This window comes from Panthera onca, chromosome D3 (assembly GCF_046562875.1).
Source record: "Panthera onca isolate mPanOnc1 chromosome D3, mPanOnc1 haplotype 2, whole genome shotgun sequence".
Taxonomy (NCBI): Eukaryota; Metazoa; Chordata; class Mammalia; order Carnivora; family Felidae; genus Panthera; species Panthera onca.
This window is the reverse complement of record NC_138350.1, coordinates 80,257,400-80,276,065: the sequence shown is the minus strand read 5'-3', so window position 1 is coordinate 80,276,065 and position 18,666 is coordinate 80,257,400. Positions and strand designations below refer to the sequence as shown.

General features: G+C 42.6%; 1 protein-coding gene across 2 annotated transcripts; it reads right to left on the bottom strand.

The window, feature by feature from the left end:
- Positions 1 to 834: 834 nt before the first annotated feature.
- On the bottom strand, positions 835 to 11,694 carry SERPINB12 (serpin family B member 12). 2 transcript variants are annotated; one of them, XM_060611910.2, is made up of 7 exons: positions 11,527 to 11,694; positions 8,611 to 8,745; positions 7,706 to 7,846; positions 6,053 to 6,170; positions 3,990 to 4,132; positions 2,847 to 3,014; positions 835 to 2,121 (listed from the first exon to the last, which is right to left on the bottom strand). In XM_060611910.2, the coding sequence occupies exons 1-7, from the start codon at positions 11,692 to 11,694 to the stop codon at positions 1,717 to 1,719; spliced, it is 1,278 nt and encodes a 425-aa protein (XP_060467893.2). In that variant the 3' UTR covers positions 835 to 1,716. The 2 variants fall into 2 exon arrangements, with proteins under 2 accessions (XP_060467893.2, XP_060467894.2); XM_060611911.2 differs by having other exon boundaries at positions 7,706 to 7,840; positions 8,665 to 8,745.
- Between the last annotated feature and the right edge of the window lie 6,972 nt (positions 11,695 to 18,666).

The window sequence follows — 18,666 nt, the reverse complement described above, 5'->3', positions numbered from 1 at the left end:
TGTGATTAAAATTCTGAGAAACCCCAATACAAATGAGAAGATGTGTTTATAAAGGGAAAGAATAAAAATGTAAGCAATGCCAGACAGTGCCAAACCTTCATGGGGGCCATAGTTATCCAACTCAGTATCCAGCAATGATACCAGGTCAGGCCCAGAGTCATCAAAACATCAACCCCAAAAGGAACCACAGAAGAGACTTTGTATTAGATTATCTGACATAAACTTGACCCAGGGGACGTGCGTTCCGTGGAAAGGACTTGGAGGAGCCACCACACACTGTCTCACGTAATCAGTGAGGAATTTGCATACCACAGACAACCTTGGGCAATGAAAAGACTGCATGGAGAACATGGAGCTAGTTGTTCACAGCACAAAGAAACCATTAATGTAGATGAGAAGTGGGGAGAGGGGGCCCGCATGACAGCAGGCGAAGTTAGCCTGCCTTCCCCTACAAAAACTGATACAGCCACACTTATCCAACACAGTGGCAACTGGGAAGAGGGAGCCATAGGGCAGGGCAGGGAAACGGAGCTCTAATGACCGTCCAGGTCTTTGAGTTAGGCGTTGTTAGTGGTCATTCCAGAGCATTCTGCTAAGGCCAAGAATAAGAATTCACACAGACGTATCAGGGGATTAAGGTCCCGGGTCCTGGACCCTTGAACACTCAGGCATCAGGCTTTCAGTAGACTAGAGCCTGATACGAAGCCAAGGGCCTTCCTGACAAAGGTTTCCACATGCATCATTCCCAGACCCAGGCCTGCTCTCAGGTTGTAACCAGGCATGAGATCTCCAGGAGGAAACAGTTCTATTTCCAGGTGGCCAGACTACAGAGATAGGGGGACGGGGAGCCCAGCAGTCAGCAGTAAGGGCAGTGCTCCCCTCCCCCACCTTGCATGCTGAGTATTTAGGGTTAACTACAGAGGAGAATTCTCTGAGGAAGGGGGTGAAGAAGACACAGAGGACAGTGCTTCATGACAATGGCCTGGGAGACTCAATAAGGAAAGCCGGACTAATTTTTAAATGCACTGCGGTTCTCCTGGGTCAACGTCAGATTCACAAAACAAACACCATCCTCCCGCACAGAATGAGTGCTGGTCAGGGCAGGCTTCTGTCTTGAGCTCCCACTTAAATCCACCCCAGGCCCCACTTTCTGCCAGATGAGAAGCACCTCACAGGGCATCTTCCATGCAGTAGAAGATGGGCGAGAAAGAGGCAGGGAATCTTGCCCAGCGACCGGCCATGGTTTTAATAGCCATAGAAATAGAGCTGAGCTTCCAAAACACATTCCACTTAAACGTTTCTTCTTGCCACGCATGTTAAAGTGGTTTCTGAGTTTGTCATCTCCTAGAAGTGGTCTAATGATTTGGACTTTCAGAATTCCTTCATAACGAGGTAGGGAACTTAGTCAGTACCATCCCCATTATGTTGACCTGCCCATGACAGAGGGTGAATTATATGCTTGAAAGCTTAGCATGGAGAAAGGTTAGGGAGGGAGCAAGGGCCTTTGATACTAATGCACATAGTTAAAAGTCAGCTACAGGGTGAAAGAAGGATCAGGACACACACGAGCCAGTGGCTGGAGGAAGGGAGCATGGAGCTGTGATAGGATTCCATCAGCTTTGGATATTAGCAAGAACACAAATGCACACATTGCGCCAGGGGAAGACTATACTGCCATTTTCTTCCAGGTCCCAGGCACTAGACAGCATGCTCCTTTCAAGGAGAGCAGACCCTGCCATAGAAGAGAATGGTTTGGGTTTTGTTGTGTCTGATGAAAAAGAGAAAAGGGTGATTGGCATTAAACGTCACCCAGGATGGTATGGACCTTTCCATGCTGGCAACACCACTGGCGGCTACTGCCTGGGTGCCATTTTCATCCACCTCCAGAAAGGTTTTATGGACAACTTTTGACAGGTACAAATTGGGACTTGGAGAGATGCCAGTAAGATCAGCCTTCCTTTCCTCGAAGATATCCGTGATGCCCATGCCCTGTAGAGTAGAATTCAGATCATAGCTGTCTTCTAGGGTGAACTGTGGGAAGGAGACGGCTACTGGTTTTTCTGACATATTTTCCGAGCTGCTCCAGACCATTATTTTTTCATGGGTGATGTTCCTTTCAAGCTACAAGAGGGAGAAGATAATGTTCAGGGTCAGATTATAAGCCTGCAAAGGATGCCCCAATTACTTCAAGGGCTTGAGTCTATTTCAACAGCCAGTAGCAATCTTCGAGGTTCTTTCCTAAGCCTCAAAATACTCCTGTTTCATTTAAATTCCCCCAAGCAAGTCTCTTTCCTCTTTAGAAGTCACAAGACAATTTGAGTTCTTTGTCCTCTGGTGTCGAAGGCCCTTGCTCCCTCCCTAACCTTTCCCCACAGTAAGCTTTCTGTCCTCTGGTGTCTGACAGACTGGTGTCTGGGTGCCGAAGCCCAGCAAAGCTCAGTTGACCAAGTTGCGTGCCAAGCCTTGACATTGTGAAGTTCAACCCCCTCTTCTATAAAACAGAAATAATGCCGTTAGGCTCTTGCAAGGACTGAACAAGATAACGTATGTAAAGGAATTAACGGACCAGAAGTCAGGTAATTCATAGAAAAGGATTCATAGGTCCGGAGAACAATTGTAGAAGACTGTGAGATTGGAGAGGAAAGTCTTAGCCAACCTTTTTGGTATTTGTTCTTTTCTAAACACCAGAGGAAGACCTATCTCCACAAATTCAGATTCTTATATATTCTTTGATATCTCTGAGAGCCAAGGTGCCATCCTTCCTCAGGACAGTAAATGGTAACTTGGGCCGCTCTCCAGAGATCTACAATGAAATATTTCGTAGACACTTGAAAGTGAAGACTTACCTCTTCCAGGCCCTTTAAGTTATCTTCAGAGAAAGCCGGCAGCAGGACAAACATGCTGAGCGCCCCCTTGGTATACCTTATTTCAAGGATCTGTGCCCTCAGCTCCTCTATGAAGCCAATCCTAAATAGGCCCTTTTGATTCATCATCCTCACGGTCTTCTTTTCATTCTGTAGTGGACAAGATGGCAAGTCACGGGACTGCCAGAGTAGCTCACAGACTCACACGGCCCCATCACTCCTGAAAACAGGGCTCCATTACGATGAGAAGGGTCTTCACCAGAGGCTCTGAGCCACACCAGTGATCCAACCTAAACAGTCTTCTGCCCACTGATCAGTCAGCCCTTCCTTTACCAACACTTTTTTCCCCTTGGTTTTAATAGGCTTTTCAGCTGCCAAGCCCACCTGTTGGTAAACTGTCTATCCAGGCATCTACCTACAGTCCAGCCAGTGGAAACAAGCCCCACCAGCTTTCTACCTTCCCTGCCTGCACCACCCAGTCTATTTGCCTCATCTTGCCCTTTCTGGCCTGCGTGACCCACCCAGTTGGAGCCTTGGTTAAATGATAACCATCTAAATGCTAAGTAACAACACTTGTTCCATAGGCTTCCATCAGACAGAAAGGCACCATCCCAAACACCTTGTGGACGTGCGGGGTCATCAGTCTACAGATGAGGATGTACAGTGCCTGCTAACAGGTGACAGGCTGGAGTCTGATCTTTCCCTTTACTCCATTCTACAGTCTGGTGCCTTGGAACGTGGGTTTTTGAGACAAATACTCACAGATGTGAATGCTAATGCATGAATTTAGCTAAGTAACCTAACCCTTGCATTCTTCCCCCTCCCCCATTTCTCCTAGAATGAGAAAAATAATAACACCCACTTTCATAATGTCGTTTTTGGGAAACAAATGAAGTAGTGAGTGGAAAATGCTCAGCGCAGTGAGTGGAAAATGCTCATCTTGGCACCAAGATGTTCAACAATTTCAGGTACTGATTTTTGCTAATAACAAAATATTCTTATTATATTGTATGCTGCAACCCACAGACCTGAAGTTTTCAAGTTGAGAGTACATACTGAAATCATAATTTCTTAGTGGCAATTATGAGCAGAATATATAGAAAACCGTGTGTTCTAATATCATACCTCATTTAGAGAGAAAGGTGCATCCACTGTGTTTTCACAGTCAAAATATTTTTCCCATTTGGCCTTGAAGTAAACAGCATTCACCAGAACCAGCACAGTTGTGCTGTTAATAGTATCCTTGCTGAAGAGTTCCTTGATTTTACCTTAAAAAAAAAAAAAAAAAGGTTCCAGAGAATATCCAGCATATGAATCATGTCAGAGGGATTCACATAGACAGATTATTCTTAATGCCACTTAACATCCCCAAGGATAGAGCATGTCTGATTCAAGAACGAACCCAAGAAAACTACACCATTCATCGTCCCAGAGGGGACAGAGGTGAGGGTGGGAGTTATAGGGAAGGAACTGTCACTCAACCCAAGGAGGGACCCATTCTAAAGCACTGAGTCTGCTTCAATTTACTGAATCATTGTGGTTGGAACTTGCCATCAGCTATCCTATGCCATGATTTACTTTTCAAAGTAGACCCTGCCACCTGATTATATTATAACCTCCTGGAGAAACAGAACTATTGTGGAAACTTCCTGTCTTAAGCACTCATCACAGCAGAGTGTATATGTTTAAATATAAACAAAAATGCTTGTAAATGTGCTAGACCAGGACATAAAACCTATTTGATAGGGGCTTTCGCGTGTGCTGTTTCATTCCATCCCACGTCAGCCACGAGAAGTGGGTATTGTTATCCCTTCTTATAGAGGAATAAACCACAGCCAGCGAGAGGTGAGGCTACACAGCCAAAAATCAGCAAGGTCAGCTGAGATCAGTCCTGGGGCCTTCTGGCTCTAGGCTCCTTCCACAGTAGCACAGCCCTGAGGCAGACTGGAACATCCCAGGCTGTCAAGCAATCATCCATTTTCAGTGCCCATCCCTTTCCACCTCCAAGTACCAAACCATCAGTTATTTGAATGCATGCTGAGTCCTTAAAGATGAGTAGAGCTTTTTACTGCAAGACTTCCACTTAAACCCCATAATAATAGATTACGTTGACATCACCTACACTTACAATATTCCAGAAGAGTTGGCTAACCAGGAAAAAGTAGATAGTCATGCCTTAATACGACCTTTTTTAGTGAACACACTTTCCTCTTGGCAACTGAGTGGAACCTTGAAGGAATGGGAATTTTTGTGGCATGTGGACCAAGTGAGGGGAAATAATTTTGGAGTTTGGGTGCTTCTCCCAAGAAAAGGCTGGACAGGGGATTTTCACATTAAAAAATTATTCTGGGGGCACCTGGGTGACTCAGTCAGTTAAGCGTCTGGCTCTTGATTTTGGCTCAAGCCATGATCTCACAGTTGGTTGGGTTTGGGCTTAGTGCTGACAGTGCAAAGTCTGCTTGGGATTCTCTCTCTCTCTCTCTCTCTCTCTCTCTCTCTCTTTCAAAATAAATAAACTTTAAAAACTTATTCCAGGGGCTCCTGGGTGGCTCAGTCAGTTAAGTGTTAGTCTTCAGCTCAGGTCATGATCTCATGGTTTGTGAGTTCCAGCCCCACCTTGGGCTCTGTGCTGACAGCTCAGAGCCTGGAGCCTGCTTCTGATTGTGTGTCTCCCTCTCTCTCTGCCCTTCCCTCGCTCTCACTCTGTCTCTCTCTCTCAAAAATAAATAAACATTTAAAAAAAATTTTTTTAAACTTACTCCATTTTACATTGAATCCATAGTTTCACTATTCATCACTAGCTCTAAACCCCCTTTACCCAGAAAACACCTATGTACTTAGTGAAGCGTTGATAAAAATTGAGATTTTATCATTTCCATTTCCCTCTGAATAACTAGATTCTCTTCACAATCTTTCTACTAAACTTTTTTTTTAAATGGAAACAGTTAACATCCTGCTGGCATGTGCTTGCCTGAAAAGATTTTACCTTTTATGATGGAGCAAAGAAGCATCAGTAAGTAACATAGCATCTAAGCATTTGACTCTTTGCACCTGCAAAACGGGCTTTGAACATGGCCCATGTTTGTGAGCATCTGGCCTTGACAGACTAGCCATCTGAGAAACCAGGCTGACTTTTCTCCTTTTAAATGGAAAGGAATACCAGCCATAATGTGTTTGGTCTTTCTTACCTTGGCACTGAGATTCAACCCAAAAGTTAATCTGTTGTCTGGACTTTTCGGTGTCTTTCCGGAAATCAACACTTTCAATGGTTGTGTGGTAAAATTGAATCACGCCATCTAAGTATTCCTGTTAAATTGAAATAAAGGGAAATAGTGCAATGAAATCAGATAACTGTGCTAACAGGAGTGAGGCAGTCAGGAGAAGCCTAATGAGAGAGATGTGCCCAGTCATTTAAACAGGATGTGTGTCGTCTCTAGCTATCCCCACTCTTAATTAGCCAGTGGCATTTCACTCATTGTGGTGACAATTTAGGATATAGAGTGCTTGTTCATGAAGCAGTCCACAGTTACAAGGGCACAAGCCTTTCCTACCAGATACCCTTTACCTTGGACATCCCATTTGTGGAGATGTTGCAACATGAATATCAAGTAACTTGAGAGACTTAACTATATAACATTCCTCTATTTTTAAGAATTAAAACCTTACTTACTAGTTAGAGTTTCTGGGATGATAAAAGCATTTTGGAAATCAGGTGATGCTTACACAACATTGTAAATGTAATCAAGGTTACCGGATTGTATACTTAAAACTGGTTAAGGAACGCCTGAGTGGCTCAGTCGGTTAAGCATCTGATTCTTGATTTTGGCTCAGGTCATGATCTCATGGTTGGTGAATTTGAACCCCGCATGGGGCTCTGTGCTGACAGTGCAGAGCATGCTTGAGATTCTCTCTCTCTCTCTCTCTGCCTCTTGCTCTCTCTCTCTCTCAAAATAAATATTGTTTAAGAATGGTTAAAATAGCAATTTTTATGTTATATTTTACCACAATTTTTTAAAAGTTATAAGGTAATATACCAAAACCACTGGTGTGTACATTTTTAATAGGTGGATTATATGATATGTGAATTTATACCTCAATACAGCTAGTTTAAAAGAAAAATCAGTATATAAAATCTCATTTCCATTGTAAGAAAACATACTTATTCTGGGTAAAGTGTGCTCAGCCTGCCCCCTTACGAGGCCAGCCTAGCCAACTGTATCACACATTTGCCTGTGGTCACACCCCTCAAGTTTATTGCTAAGTCTGTGGCTCCTTCCAGTGGTGACAGAGGAAATTGAAGCCAGGGCTCAGAGGCGTGCTGCTCTACATACACACTGCTTAGCCAGGGAGACAAGCCAAGCACCTTTTTGGATCCAAATGCAGTCTCCTTCTGCTACACCATTTTGCTGATAGGTGCATACAATTATATCGAGGGGTGTCCTGATCGTGGTATGAAAGGTGATTTTAGAGAAGTGTTGGTGGGGGTTGGGGAGGGGCCGGAAGAGGACCTACCAAGTGTATCTACTAGGCATCTTCACGGGGAAAGACAGTCACAAGAAGGAAGGCCATTACCAAAAAGCTCCAAAAGCTATTAGTTACATGACCCTCTTTCCGCCCACCAGCACCGGCCTCATAAACTGCTCAAGTTGAAAACTGGGAGGAGGGCAATGGAAGGTGTGGGAGAGAAAGAGGTGGGCCCCAGACAGCCCACCAGTCCACGGCACATCCTCCTGTCAGAGAGGACTGTGTTCCAGATGGCAGATGAGTAATCCAGCTACTCACTGATTTTTTTAATTAGTATGCTATATGATAGTTTTAATCACCAGCCATACCAAACTCACCGGACAGATGGGGAATTCCTGCTCTCCGTAAAGCCTGTTGGCAATGCTTAGGGTGTAATCAACTCTGATCCTGTCTAACTTGGCGAGAAGCTGCCCAAAGTAGCAACTGAGCAGTCCACTCTCGTCATTGGAAGACTCAGCCTAACAAAAGAAGAAAAAAATGTGGTTTCATCAGGGGGATGAAATGCCACTAAGGCACGTCGTCATTTCACTTTGTTACCATGTGGGGGAGCAATCTGAGAGGAAGAGAGGCCAGGAAGTGGTCCCAAGAGATGATCGTGGCTCCCACTTGGTATCAAGGTCATCCAGGAACAATATATCTGGGGACTCAGCAGTGCACACTACACTTGAGATCAGTGCACATTACTTTTCTTTATATTCAAAAAGATACAAGAAAAAGACCATCTTCTCTCCACCCTCTTCTTAAACTTTCTAAGGTATGAGCATGGATAACCTGGAGAATATCTTTCCCACTCCTGCTGTGAGACAACCAGTAAAAGCTTTGCGTGTCAGGAGATTTCAGCATGAAACACAAGAGGCAAAAGTGGAGAAAGAGGGTAAGACTCCCACAGCGGATCCACGCCCCTTCCCGCCCTTCATCTTCAACCATGCTCCGTCCTGGGGACCTGTGGCCTGTACAACTAGGTGCGTAATGGGGTTCTGATCTAATCGTCTTTCTCATGAGCAGAAGATACCAGATCCTACTCTTGAGAAAACTGGCTGATAGCCAACAACATCTGAGATACATAATCAGAAAGGAACTGGAGGTCATACGGGGTTATTGCTATTGTTGCTGACGATGATGGCCACAACGTAATGTTTGGGAATAAGAAACCATTGCCAAATATAGCACAGCCAGAATGAGTGGTTCAGAAGAAGAGGGGAAGGGGTCTGTGGTGGCTCACCTGCAGAGTCAGAGACCCCCTTGTTTCCTTCTGCCCCTCCAGAGAGCCATCAGCGAGTTCTTCTGGGTTTTTCCTTTTCAGACAGGGATCAGGTTCCTTTCTTTCACTCTGGGAAAACTCATTGAAGTGTAGCACCTGCATGATGGCGATTACGGGGTCTTTCAGACAGTACGAACAGCAGGAAGTCTGAATAGCTTCAGCAACATTTTTACAGTGTCACAGGGACGATGATTACGTGGTCAAACAACAATAGTTTAAAGAATAGTGGATGTTTTACTTGGCTGTGGAATGGAAGGAAAGGAAACTGCATGCTATCTCCTGGGTCTGCATTTAAGAATGAAAGTAACCAGGGGCACCCAGGTGGCTCAGTCAGTTAAGCATCCAACTCTCGATTTTGGCTCAGGTCATGATCTCACAGTTCATGAGTTTGAGCCCCATGTCAGGCTCTGGGCTGAGAGCACAGAGCCCTCTTGGGAGTCTCTCTCTGCCCTCCCACCCCCTCCCCACCAATCGTGCTCTCTCTCTGTCTGTCAAAATAAGCAAAAATTTCAAAAAAAAAAAAAAAAAGAGGGGTGCCTGGGTGATTCAGCTGGTTAAGTGTCCAACTCTTGATTTCAGCTCAGGTCATGATCTCAAGGTTCATGGGTTTGAGCCCTACATCGGGCTCTGCTCTGGCAGTGTGGAGCCTGCTTGGGATTCTCTCTCTCTGCTTCTCCCTCTGCCCCTCCCCTGATCTCTCTCTCAAAATAAATAAATAAATAAACTTTTAAAAGATTTAAAAATTTTTTTAAAAAAGAATGAATGTAACCAAACTAAACGAATTTGGAGGTATCCATGAGACCACACGTGGCTATTGAGCCAGTCAGACTGTTAGTGTAAAATACACATTGGATTTTTGAAGACTTAGCATGAAAAAAAAAAAAGTAAAAGATCTCATTTAAAGTTTTAATTGATTGCATGTTGATAAGATATTTTGGATGCATCGGATTAAATAAAATCAAATACATTATTAAAATTAGTTGCACCTATTTCTTTTTACTTTCTTAGTATGGCTATTAAAACTTTTTAAATTATATATGGGATTTGAATTATATTTTTGTTAGCACTGATCTAGACCTTCCAACCAATCAAGCAAGCGAGGACAGCAAAAGACAAGTTACCCAGAGCAGTGCAGAAAGGCAGGAGACAAATGCATGCCTTGCCCTGCCCAGGACACTTTTGCTGAGCAGGGTGAAACCCAAGGGCCTGGAGAAAGAACATCTGAAACTGAACGTGGAGGGTGCCAACCACACTCTAAAGCTAAGTTTTGCTGATGGCATAATATTCCAAATCAAAGTAAACGCATAAAGCAGGATGAGCTCAGACACATTCTACCTTAATCCAAGAATTCAGCTCCTCCGTATAGGCCTGGGTTCCCATATAACCTCTGTGTTGGATGCTAGATCCAGGGAAGTTATAAGACCCACCTCAGGAGCCTATAGTTTATCTGGGGAGTTGTTCTTGTCACTTTCACTCATTCACTCTACAAATTTATATTGGATGGCTACTATAAGCCAAGTACTGTTCTAGGATAAAGACCTTCACCATCTGGGAGATGATATTCTAGAGGGGGAAGCATATGAAAAATAATACACATAGTAATGATTATTGTATGCAGTATGTTAGAAGATGAGAAGTGCCAAGTAGGGGGAAAGTAGCTAAGGTAAGAGGGAATTTTACAGGGTTGGGGGCCAATCTGCAGCATTAGACTGCTGGTCTAGTCAAGCAAGGTAAGCCTGGTTGAGAAGGTAAACTCTGATCAAAGACTTGAAGGAGAAAGCAAATTATAGATCAGATATCTGGGGTGAGGGAGTGGGGGGAGGAGAGCCAGCAGGCAAAGGGAACGGAGCAAAAGCCCTAAGACATGAGTAGGCACGGCTTACCCAAGGACTCTGAATGACAGTGTGGCTGGAGGAGTGGGGAGGGACAGGATGAGAGAGGGAGTCACCTGGTTGTCTGGATTCAGGTACCAGACCTTCATGGGCCACTGTAAGGACTCCGGCTTCTATCATTAGTGAAATCAGAAGTCTGGGTTTTGAGCACATGAGAAACAGGATCTGATTGAGGTTTTCAAAGGATCCTTCTGGCAGCTGGGTTGAGAACAGACCATCAGCAGAAACAAGGAAGCCCATGAGGAAGTTGTATCCATAAGGGATGGTGGTGGTCAGACCTCAGGGAGACAGTGGGGAGTGCCTACGTTCTGGTTGTGTATAGAGAGGAAAGCCTGTTGGAATTTGACGACAAGGGAGAGAGAAAGAGAGGAGTCAAGAAGGATGCTGTGATCTTTAGCCACCAGATATGTAACTGGGGCTTACTAAATATTTATTTATGGAAAGAAAGAAAACGCATACATACATTAAAAAATATTGCTAGCAGTGGGGCACTTGGGTGGCTCGTCCCACTCTTGATCTCCGGTTATGATCTCATCATTTGTGAGTTCGAGCCCCACATTGGGCTCTACGCTGATGGCACAGAGCATGCTTGGGATTCTGTCTCTCCCTCTCTCTCTATCCCTTCCCGGTTCGTGGTGTCTCTCTCTCTCTCTCTCTCTCTCTCTCTTCCTCTAAATTTAAAAATATATATATTGCTAGCAGTATCGGTATGGATAACTATGGAGAGAAAGTGGGACAGACATGCAGACAGACAGAAACAGAGAAGATGAATAAGAACAGCTATCAGACTGTGGAGGCTGGAGAAGTGTCATACCGGAGGCAGAGGTTTAATTGGGCCTTGAAGAGAAAGCAAGGCGGGGTGTAAATGAAAGCTCCGGGGCAGACCAGGCTCCCCCCTCAAGCCCCGGGCTCGGGAACAGCTTGGCTTGCCAAGGAGGAACTAGGGTATGACCCTGGGAGTGGACCTAGAGATACTGATCCACACCTGGTCTATCTGCTGTGCGCTGTCACTTCTGGCTCCCAAGCGGACCATGCCAAGGGCAGCCGAGAGGCTCAGAGGACAGAAGAAGAAGTTTTTATGGTGATCATCTTTGCTTATCTCCTGGAAAAGATCAAAGCCAAATTTGGTGTTTGCTGCAACCAGAGAATCCATCCTGAAATTGATGATAGTCTAAAACCAAAGACAAAACAGAGAAAGAGAACACAATGATTAGAGGAAAACAAATAAACAGTTCTCATTTTAAATACACGTGATACAGTAATATACAGTGATTCAATATGTTATTAAAAACCAGAAAACTAAGGTCACCATCATCCTGGTACATAGATATTGATGTCCATACTGCTATTGATACAAAAAGAAGTCTGTTTTCATTTAGGGGTGCGAATTAGTTTCCTAAAGCTACCATAACAAATTATCACAAACCAGGTGGCTTAAACAACAGGAATTTATCCTGTCTTCATTCTGGAGACCAGACGTCCAAAATCAAGGTGTGGGGAGCATCACTTCATTCTGGAGGCTGTCAGGAAAAAGGTTTCCTGCCTCTCCCAACTTCTAGTGGCTGCCAGCAACCCTCAGTGTTCCTTGGTTTATAGAGGCATCACTTATCTCCGCCTCCAACTTCATACGGTGTTCTTCCCTGTGTCTTCTGTGTGAGTCCAAATGTCCCCTTTCTTGTAAGGACACCAGTCATTGGATGAGGGCCCACACTAACCCAGTATGACCTCATCTTAACTTGATTACATTTGCAAAGACCCTATTTCCCAAGAAGAGTACATTCACAGGTACCAGTGATAAGGACTTAAACCAATCTTTGGGGGACACAATTCTACCCACTTTGTGGTAGAACTTCCTTTATTCAGGTAAGACAAATTTACAGGCAACCGTGTCCTCAAAGTCAAGTTTGCAATCAAGAAAACTTCATTCCACCTCCTTCTCCACAGGCTATTCCCGGTTCTGCTTCAGTCTTCTGCCTGTGCTCTCCCCTCAGCATGCTAGGATTGAGGAATGCCCAGCAAATTGTCATGGGTCATGTCCTTGGTCACCTCACATCCTTCTGACTCACTCCACATGCAGCCTGTAGGACTTGAGGTGCTCCTGTCAGTCATTGATATTGTTTAAGAGATCATTGATCTTGAAAGATGTTGGGAGTTTAGAAATTCTACGCTGAACCACAGGTGATAGAGAACCAACATAAGGAAGTGACTCCTTGAGGACAGATTCCTTGCCCCCCACAATAATCTATTCTAGAAGTATCAAGAAAATCTTACATAGGAGCGCCTGGGTGGCTCAGTCGGTTAAGCATCCAACTCCTGATTTCGGATCATACCATGATCTCACAGTTCATGAGATCAAGCCCTACATTGGGCTCTACACTGACAGTGCAGAGCCTGCTTGGGATTCTCTCTCTCCCTCTCTCTCTGCCCCTATCTACTCTGCTCATGCTTTTTCTCCCAAAATAAATTTTTAAAAAACATTGAAAAAAAAAAAAAAAGAAAATCTTACATAGATCTCACTTTGGACCATCCCTCTCCGATGAAATGTCTTTTCTTTTGTCATTTAGTCTATGGATATTGTGTATTTCCTAGAGGGAAATGTGAACCTCTTGTTTGTGTTTTTTTATCATCAGACATGTGGCACATTATAAACATTAAGAAATTGTTACTGCATTGAACGGTGTACATTGGTTCTAGAATCATCCCAGTTTGATATGGGCCTTTTTAGTCTATAAACCTAATTCAAAAAGATACCATGAGATACCTTTTTTAGAATGTGCTAGATAAGGGCGCCTGGGTGGCTTAGTTGGTTAAGTGCCCGACTTCAGCTCAGGTCATCATCTCACAGTTTGTAGGCTTAAGCCCCATGTCAGGCTCTGTGCTGACAGCTCAGAGCCTGGAACCTGCTTCAGATTCTGTCTCCCTCTCTCTCTGCCCCTCCCCGACTCATGCTCTGTCTCTGTCTCTCAAAAATAAGTAAGATCAATAAAATAAAATAGATAAAATAAAATAAAATATGCCAGACATATGTTTTACATATATTAGCTTTAACCCCACAACTCTCCAGGCTAGATATTGGCAGTCCCTTTATACCAGATGAGTAAAGAATTGAAGAATCGAATCACACATGTTGGCCTAATCTACGTGCTGTTTCTGCTGTAGCTTCTATTTCTGCTAAGTTGCCCTCCGTATAGGATAGGCTGACCAAACACACGCCCACTATACGTTGGTATTTTTCCCCCTTGTTCAGCTTACAGTCCATTTTTATCCTTAGGTTTTTTTCCTGCCAAATTTGCACATGACTTGTATTTCTCATTCTGTACTGATAAAACTGGGTTCAGTTATGTGTTTTCCAAGAAACCTATGTCCTGAGCATGCCTCGAAATTCAGTAATGCCTCACACCTCAGAAATCTACACATCCAACATATTCACTCTACAACAATGGCTGGCATTACCCATTTAGGAACAAATTTACTAAGAAAGTAGAGAAATCAGATAAAGTCAAGGTGGTCTGGGTTGAGGGGATTGCACAGGCTTTCGTTAAATCATAAAATTTTGGATAAAAAGTAGTCTGATGTTTTTTAAAGCCTCGTTCATATAACCAAGGTGGATATTTAACTAAAACGTTTGGCATCAAAGGAAAAAGCAGTGGATATTCTGGCTCTTTGTTCATTGCTATTAAAGAAGCCTAGAGACACAACACTAAAGGAAAAGAAGAGATTTGGATTTAAAACTGCATTATCCCAATCTGGCTCTTTAAAAAATGTTCCAGCCATTTGCTCAACTTTACCCTGTTTCTTTGTGTAGATGTGCCTCTGGCATCAGAGGGGTGGGGTGTTCCTTTCTGGCACGAGATGCATGGAACTGAACAACTGGAGTCTTAACCTGCTGTGGAAAGGATGTGATTGCTCATGCAGGCCAACTCCCTTCTTCTTGAGACGAAAAAAACCCGAGGCCCGAAGCGGTGAAGTGATTTGCACCCGGTCACGAAGTTGGCCCAGAGAAAGGCAAGGCTATGACCTCTCCACGCCCAGGCCTGCTCTCTCCTGGAATATGCAGTGTTTTGTACCCATTTCTAATTCTGCCGCTACCCTTATTCATGCTGGGAGCTGCAGTGCACCCTCAAACTCTCTCTGCCCATTGGTGCATAAAGAACGAGGAGCCCATGCTAAATTTTGTCTCAGGAGTTTCCCAACCTGGCTCCAAATACTATCATGTTCTCCCCCAGCAACAAGTCCCTTTTCTGAGCCTTAGCTGCTTCTACCCCGTGGACTGGTTCTGAGTGTCCATGAGAGTCTATGGAGCTTTAATTCTGCCCCGCCTTCCAAGGGAGAAGTGAGAATGGTAGTAATGGAAAACCAGCCTGAAAGTCGCAGTATATGTTAGATGACTATAGGTGAGCATTTATTATAGGAAAATCTTGCCTGGGGTTATAGAAAACTCTAAAATATAGAAATATAACTTTATTGCTGGAGGGGTTGTCGGTGAGAGGATGGGCTAAATGCGTAAGGGGCATTAAGGAAGACACTTGTTGGGATGAGCACTGAGTGTTATACATAGAGATGAATCAGTGGAATCTACTTCTGAAATCATCATTGCACTATATGCTAACTCATCGGGATGTAAATAAATAAATAATAACAAATTTATTAAAATGGCATCTGGTAATTACCTTTGGAGTACTGTTGTTTTGCTTGTTTTTAAATCAGAAACTGGCCAAATTTGACAGTGACCTAATTGCTCTTTAAACATTTATCAAGTTCTCCCATTGGGGGGCAGTGATTACACATCAAAGGATGAAATGAATGAGACCCAGTCTCTGCCTCTGAGAAATCCACCCTCTGATAGAGCACGTACTACATTAGAAGCAGCTCCAGTGGGGATATAAGAGCATAGATAGGAGAATACGGTATCAGTTCACAAAATGAAATGGAAAAGGCAAAAGAGTATTATGTAGGAAAAAAATTTTAAACAGCCCTCATCAAGACTTATTCGAGTATTATCCTAATAATATTCAAACAGGCAATTTAAAAATATAATACTGTTAACATTTTTAAGTCCACTTAACACTGTTTTTATTCATTAGAGATAAGCTTTGGTGGGCAGTAAAAGTCATGTCATGTTGTCACAACAAAAGATAAAGTAAAATAAAAAGAACTCTAAGGTCACTTTTCTTGTCCTTACCAAAAATCCCTTTACATCAGTACTAATCTGAAAACAGTAGGACTAAACCAGTCTCCAAATCCACTGGATTTACAAGTGGGACCAACTTACCAACAAATGGACAGTAGAGATCTAATCATCATCATACTAAAATGTAACCATAACAGATATTTTCCAGAGATGCAAAATCATTTTCAGATTTAAAAAACTGTGTGCACAAATACATTCATACAAACACTTCTGTCACAGCCCAAACTCAGAAGCAAACCAAATGTCCATCATCAGTAAGATAAACAGCTTGTGGGTTACAAGTCCTACAACGGAATACGCACACCCATGGGTCTGAGTGAACTCTAGTCACCCCATAATAACATGGATGTCACAAGTACAATGTTGAGTGAAAGAAGCTGTACAGGAAGGGTCCATAATAATATGGTTATATATGACTTTTCTATATATTGATGTATGTATATATATTTATACATAAATTATATATATATTTAAAGTTTAATTTTACTTAAAAATTTTTTTTAATGTTTATTTATTTTTAAAGGAGACAGAGACAGAGCATGAGCTCTGAGAGGGAGACAGAGAATCTGAAGCAGGCTCCAGGCTCTGAGCTGTCAGCACAGAGTCCGACTTGGGACTCGAACTCACAAACTGTGAGATCATGGCCTGAGCTGAAGTCGGACGCTTAACCAACTGAGCCACCCAGGCGCCCCTCTAAAGTGTAATTATTTTAAAATGTACTGCAGATGTATCACTAAGCATGGCAGCACATTTTCAGACACTGCAACTTTATTTGTGTTTAACACAAGAACCAGGATGCTATTGAAAATTGAAGACTAACTTCTGACAATGAAATGTAGTCTCCAGATGCAATTAGGATGTTCCCTAAGCATTAACAGGAGGTTCTTTACATCCGCTCTGGAAAACATCTACCACACAAAGAAGTTAGTTCAGCTAAGTCTAAGCCCAAAGGCTGATTGCTGATGTAAGCTGCTTCTTAATACTCCAAAACTTGAAAAACTTGTACATAATTTACTTCAGTCATCATTATTTCCAAACAGAGTTGAAATAATCTTTAAAATAGTAAGGTCCTTCAAAAATCTATTCAGCTGAAGGAATTAATACTATCCCACCTATGATGACTTTATAATAATAGCTACCATTTAATTTGCCTACAATATGCATGGCATTTCACACACGTTGTCTCTAATTCTCAGCAACCGTGTAAGTTAGAAATTATCTTCATTTTAAATCCAATCATTAAGTGACACAGCCGGTCTACAAATCTGGCCGTTCAGTCCAACATCAAAGCCACCGTCTTTCTTCCTACACCACGCGCTGCCGTTGGAGCAGATAATCCTGTGCTCCACAGGACCATGGCTCGACTAACCCACCACGTAGTTTCATGACAGGAAGATGTTCTTCTAATAAATGAGAAAATAATCATGTAAAATAAGGATAATAAAATAATTAAACACGTATTATTGGTTTCATTGGTGTCTCTGACCAGTGGCCACCACTGGGCATCCATCAGGACTGCTCTGACCAACCTCTCTGCCAAGGAACATCTTGAGCTCCAGTGCGTCCTTCCAAGACTCCTCTAATCTGCTGAGGGATTGCTTCTCTACACTGAACATTTACTTAAAAATCTCCCACACGTTGCATTAAAATCCATGCAAATGTGTCATAGAAATAGATGGGAACTGCGTGATTGCAAACAACTTTATCCCAAATTAGACCTGACTTAGGTCATTTTGTACTTACTGTCCCCAGTATCACCTCCTACCATATCACCATAACTTTAAAGGCAGGGGCTAATTGGCAATTTTTATTCAGGAGAAAAAGGAAAACTAACTTTGATATCAATAAAAATATCAGCATATTTTTGCCTACAGTTCTTTCCGAATAAGTGATTCATTATTTAACCTCTAATGAAGCAAAAGCACTTGGGTTCTCAAATTCAAAGTTATCGTGCAGAGGGAAGAAAATCAGGCATCATTAATGATATTCTGAAACCTCAACAATAAATTTGAATTTTTCTCTCACACTATTGACAAATCAATTGTCTTTATTTTCCGCGTGCTTTCTAATCTTGCAATTATAGCAGAGGTATAAAGATATTAAACACACGACATTCATATTTCTGTTTCCCTTATCATGCTGTGAGGTGAATTTTTTTTTATATTTCTGTCTTTGCTTCCAAAGCATAATTCTCTTCCAGGCAGGTTCCGTGTTTTATATTCATCTTTGTACCCCATCAGTAAAGAATATAAATCGTGGCACAATAAGAGCACTTAATAAGCTTTTATGGATTTATTTGCTAACATCTGCCCCTTTTTCATTGCAAATAATTCGAATGTTTGAAATATTAGATGATAATTCTGTATTTCATATTCACTCTGCATACATTCTGCAGGCACCTATAATCGATAAAGATGTTACATAGCAGAATCAACTTTTGATTAACTTTCTACTGTTTTAGGAATAGTTCACTTGTGAAAATTGGTTTCCTTTACAGTGAAAATATAAAAGTTTAGACAAGATAGGTTTTCCAACACCCCCAAAAAATCTTGGGGAAAATTGTTCTTTACTATATAGTAGGGAGAAAAAATTATATCCCCAGAATATTTCATGTCTTGTGATATTCATAATGATCACAAAACCATTAATAACCCAAGAATGAAATTCCAACTTTACACAGGTAGATGGTCTACTGCTAGAATAAATACTCAGCTCTGGTTACAGCTAACTAAATGACAAACAATATGGACAAACAAAGAAATAGTTGTGAAAGATGCAATCAAAAGCATTTCCAGGGGCATCTGGAAATGGTGGCTCGGTCAGTTAAGCATCTGACTTCGGCTCAGGTCATGATCTCATGGTCCGTGGGTTCGAGCTCCAAATCTCACCGTCCGTGGGTTCGAGCTCCACATCGGGCTCTGTGCTGACAGTTCA

Bases quoted from the DNA above. Each gene is read 5' to 3' on its own strand.
- SERPINB12 (XM_060611910.2), bottom strand. From the start codon at position 11,694: ATGGATTCTCTGGTTGCAGCAAACACCAAATTTGGCTTTGATCTTTTC. The intron at 8,746-11,526 runs GTGTGGATCAGT...GCCATCATGCAG, and splicing joins GCGCACAGCAGATAGACCAG to GTGCTACACTTCAATGAGTT. The intron at 2,122-2,846 runs GTAAGTCTTCAC...TCCCTCTTGTAG, and splicing joins ACTTAAAGGGCCTGGAAGAG to CTTGAAAGGAACATCACCCA.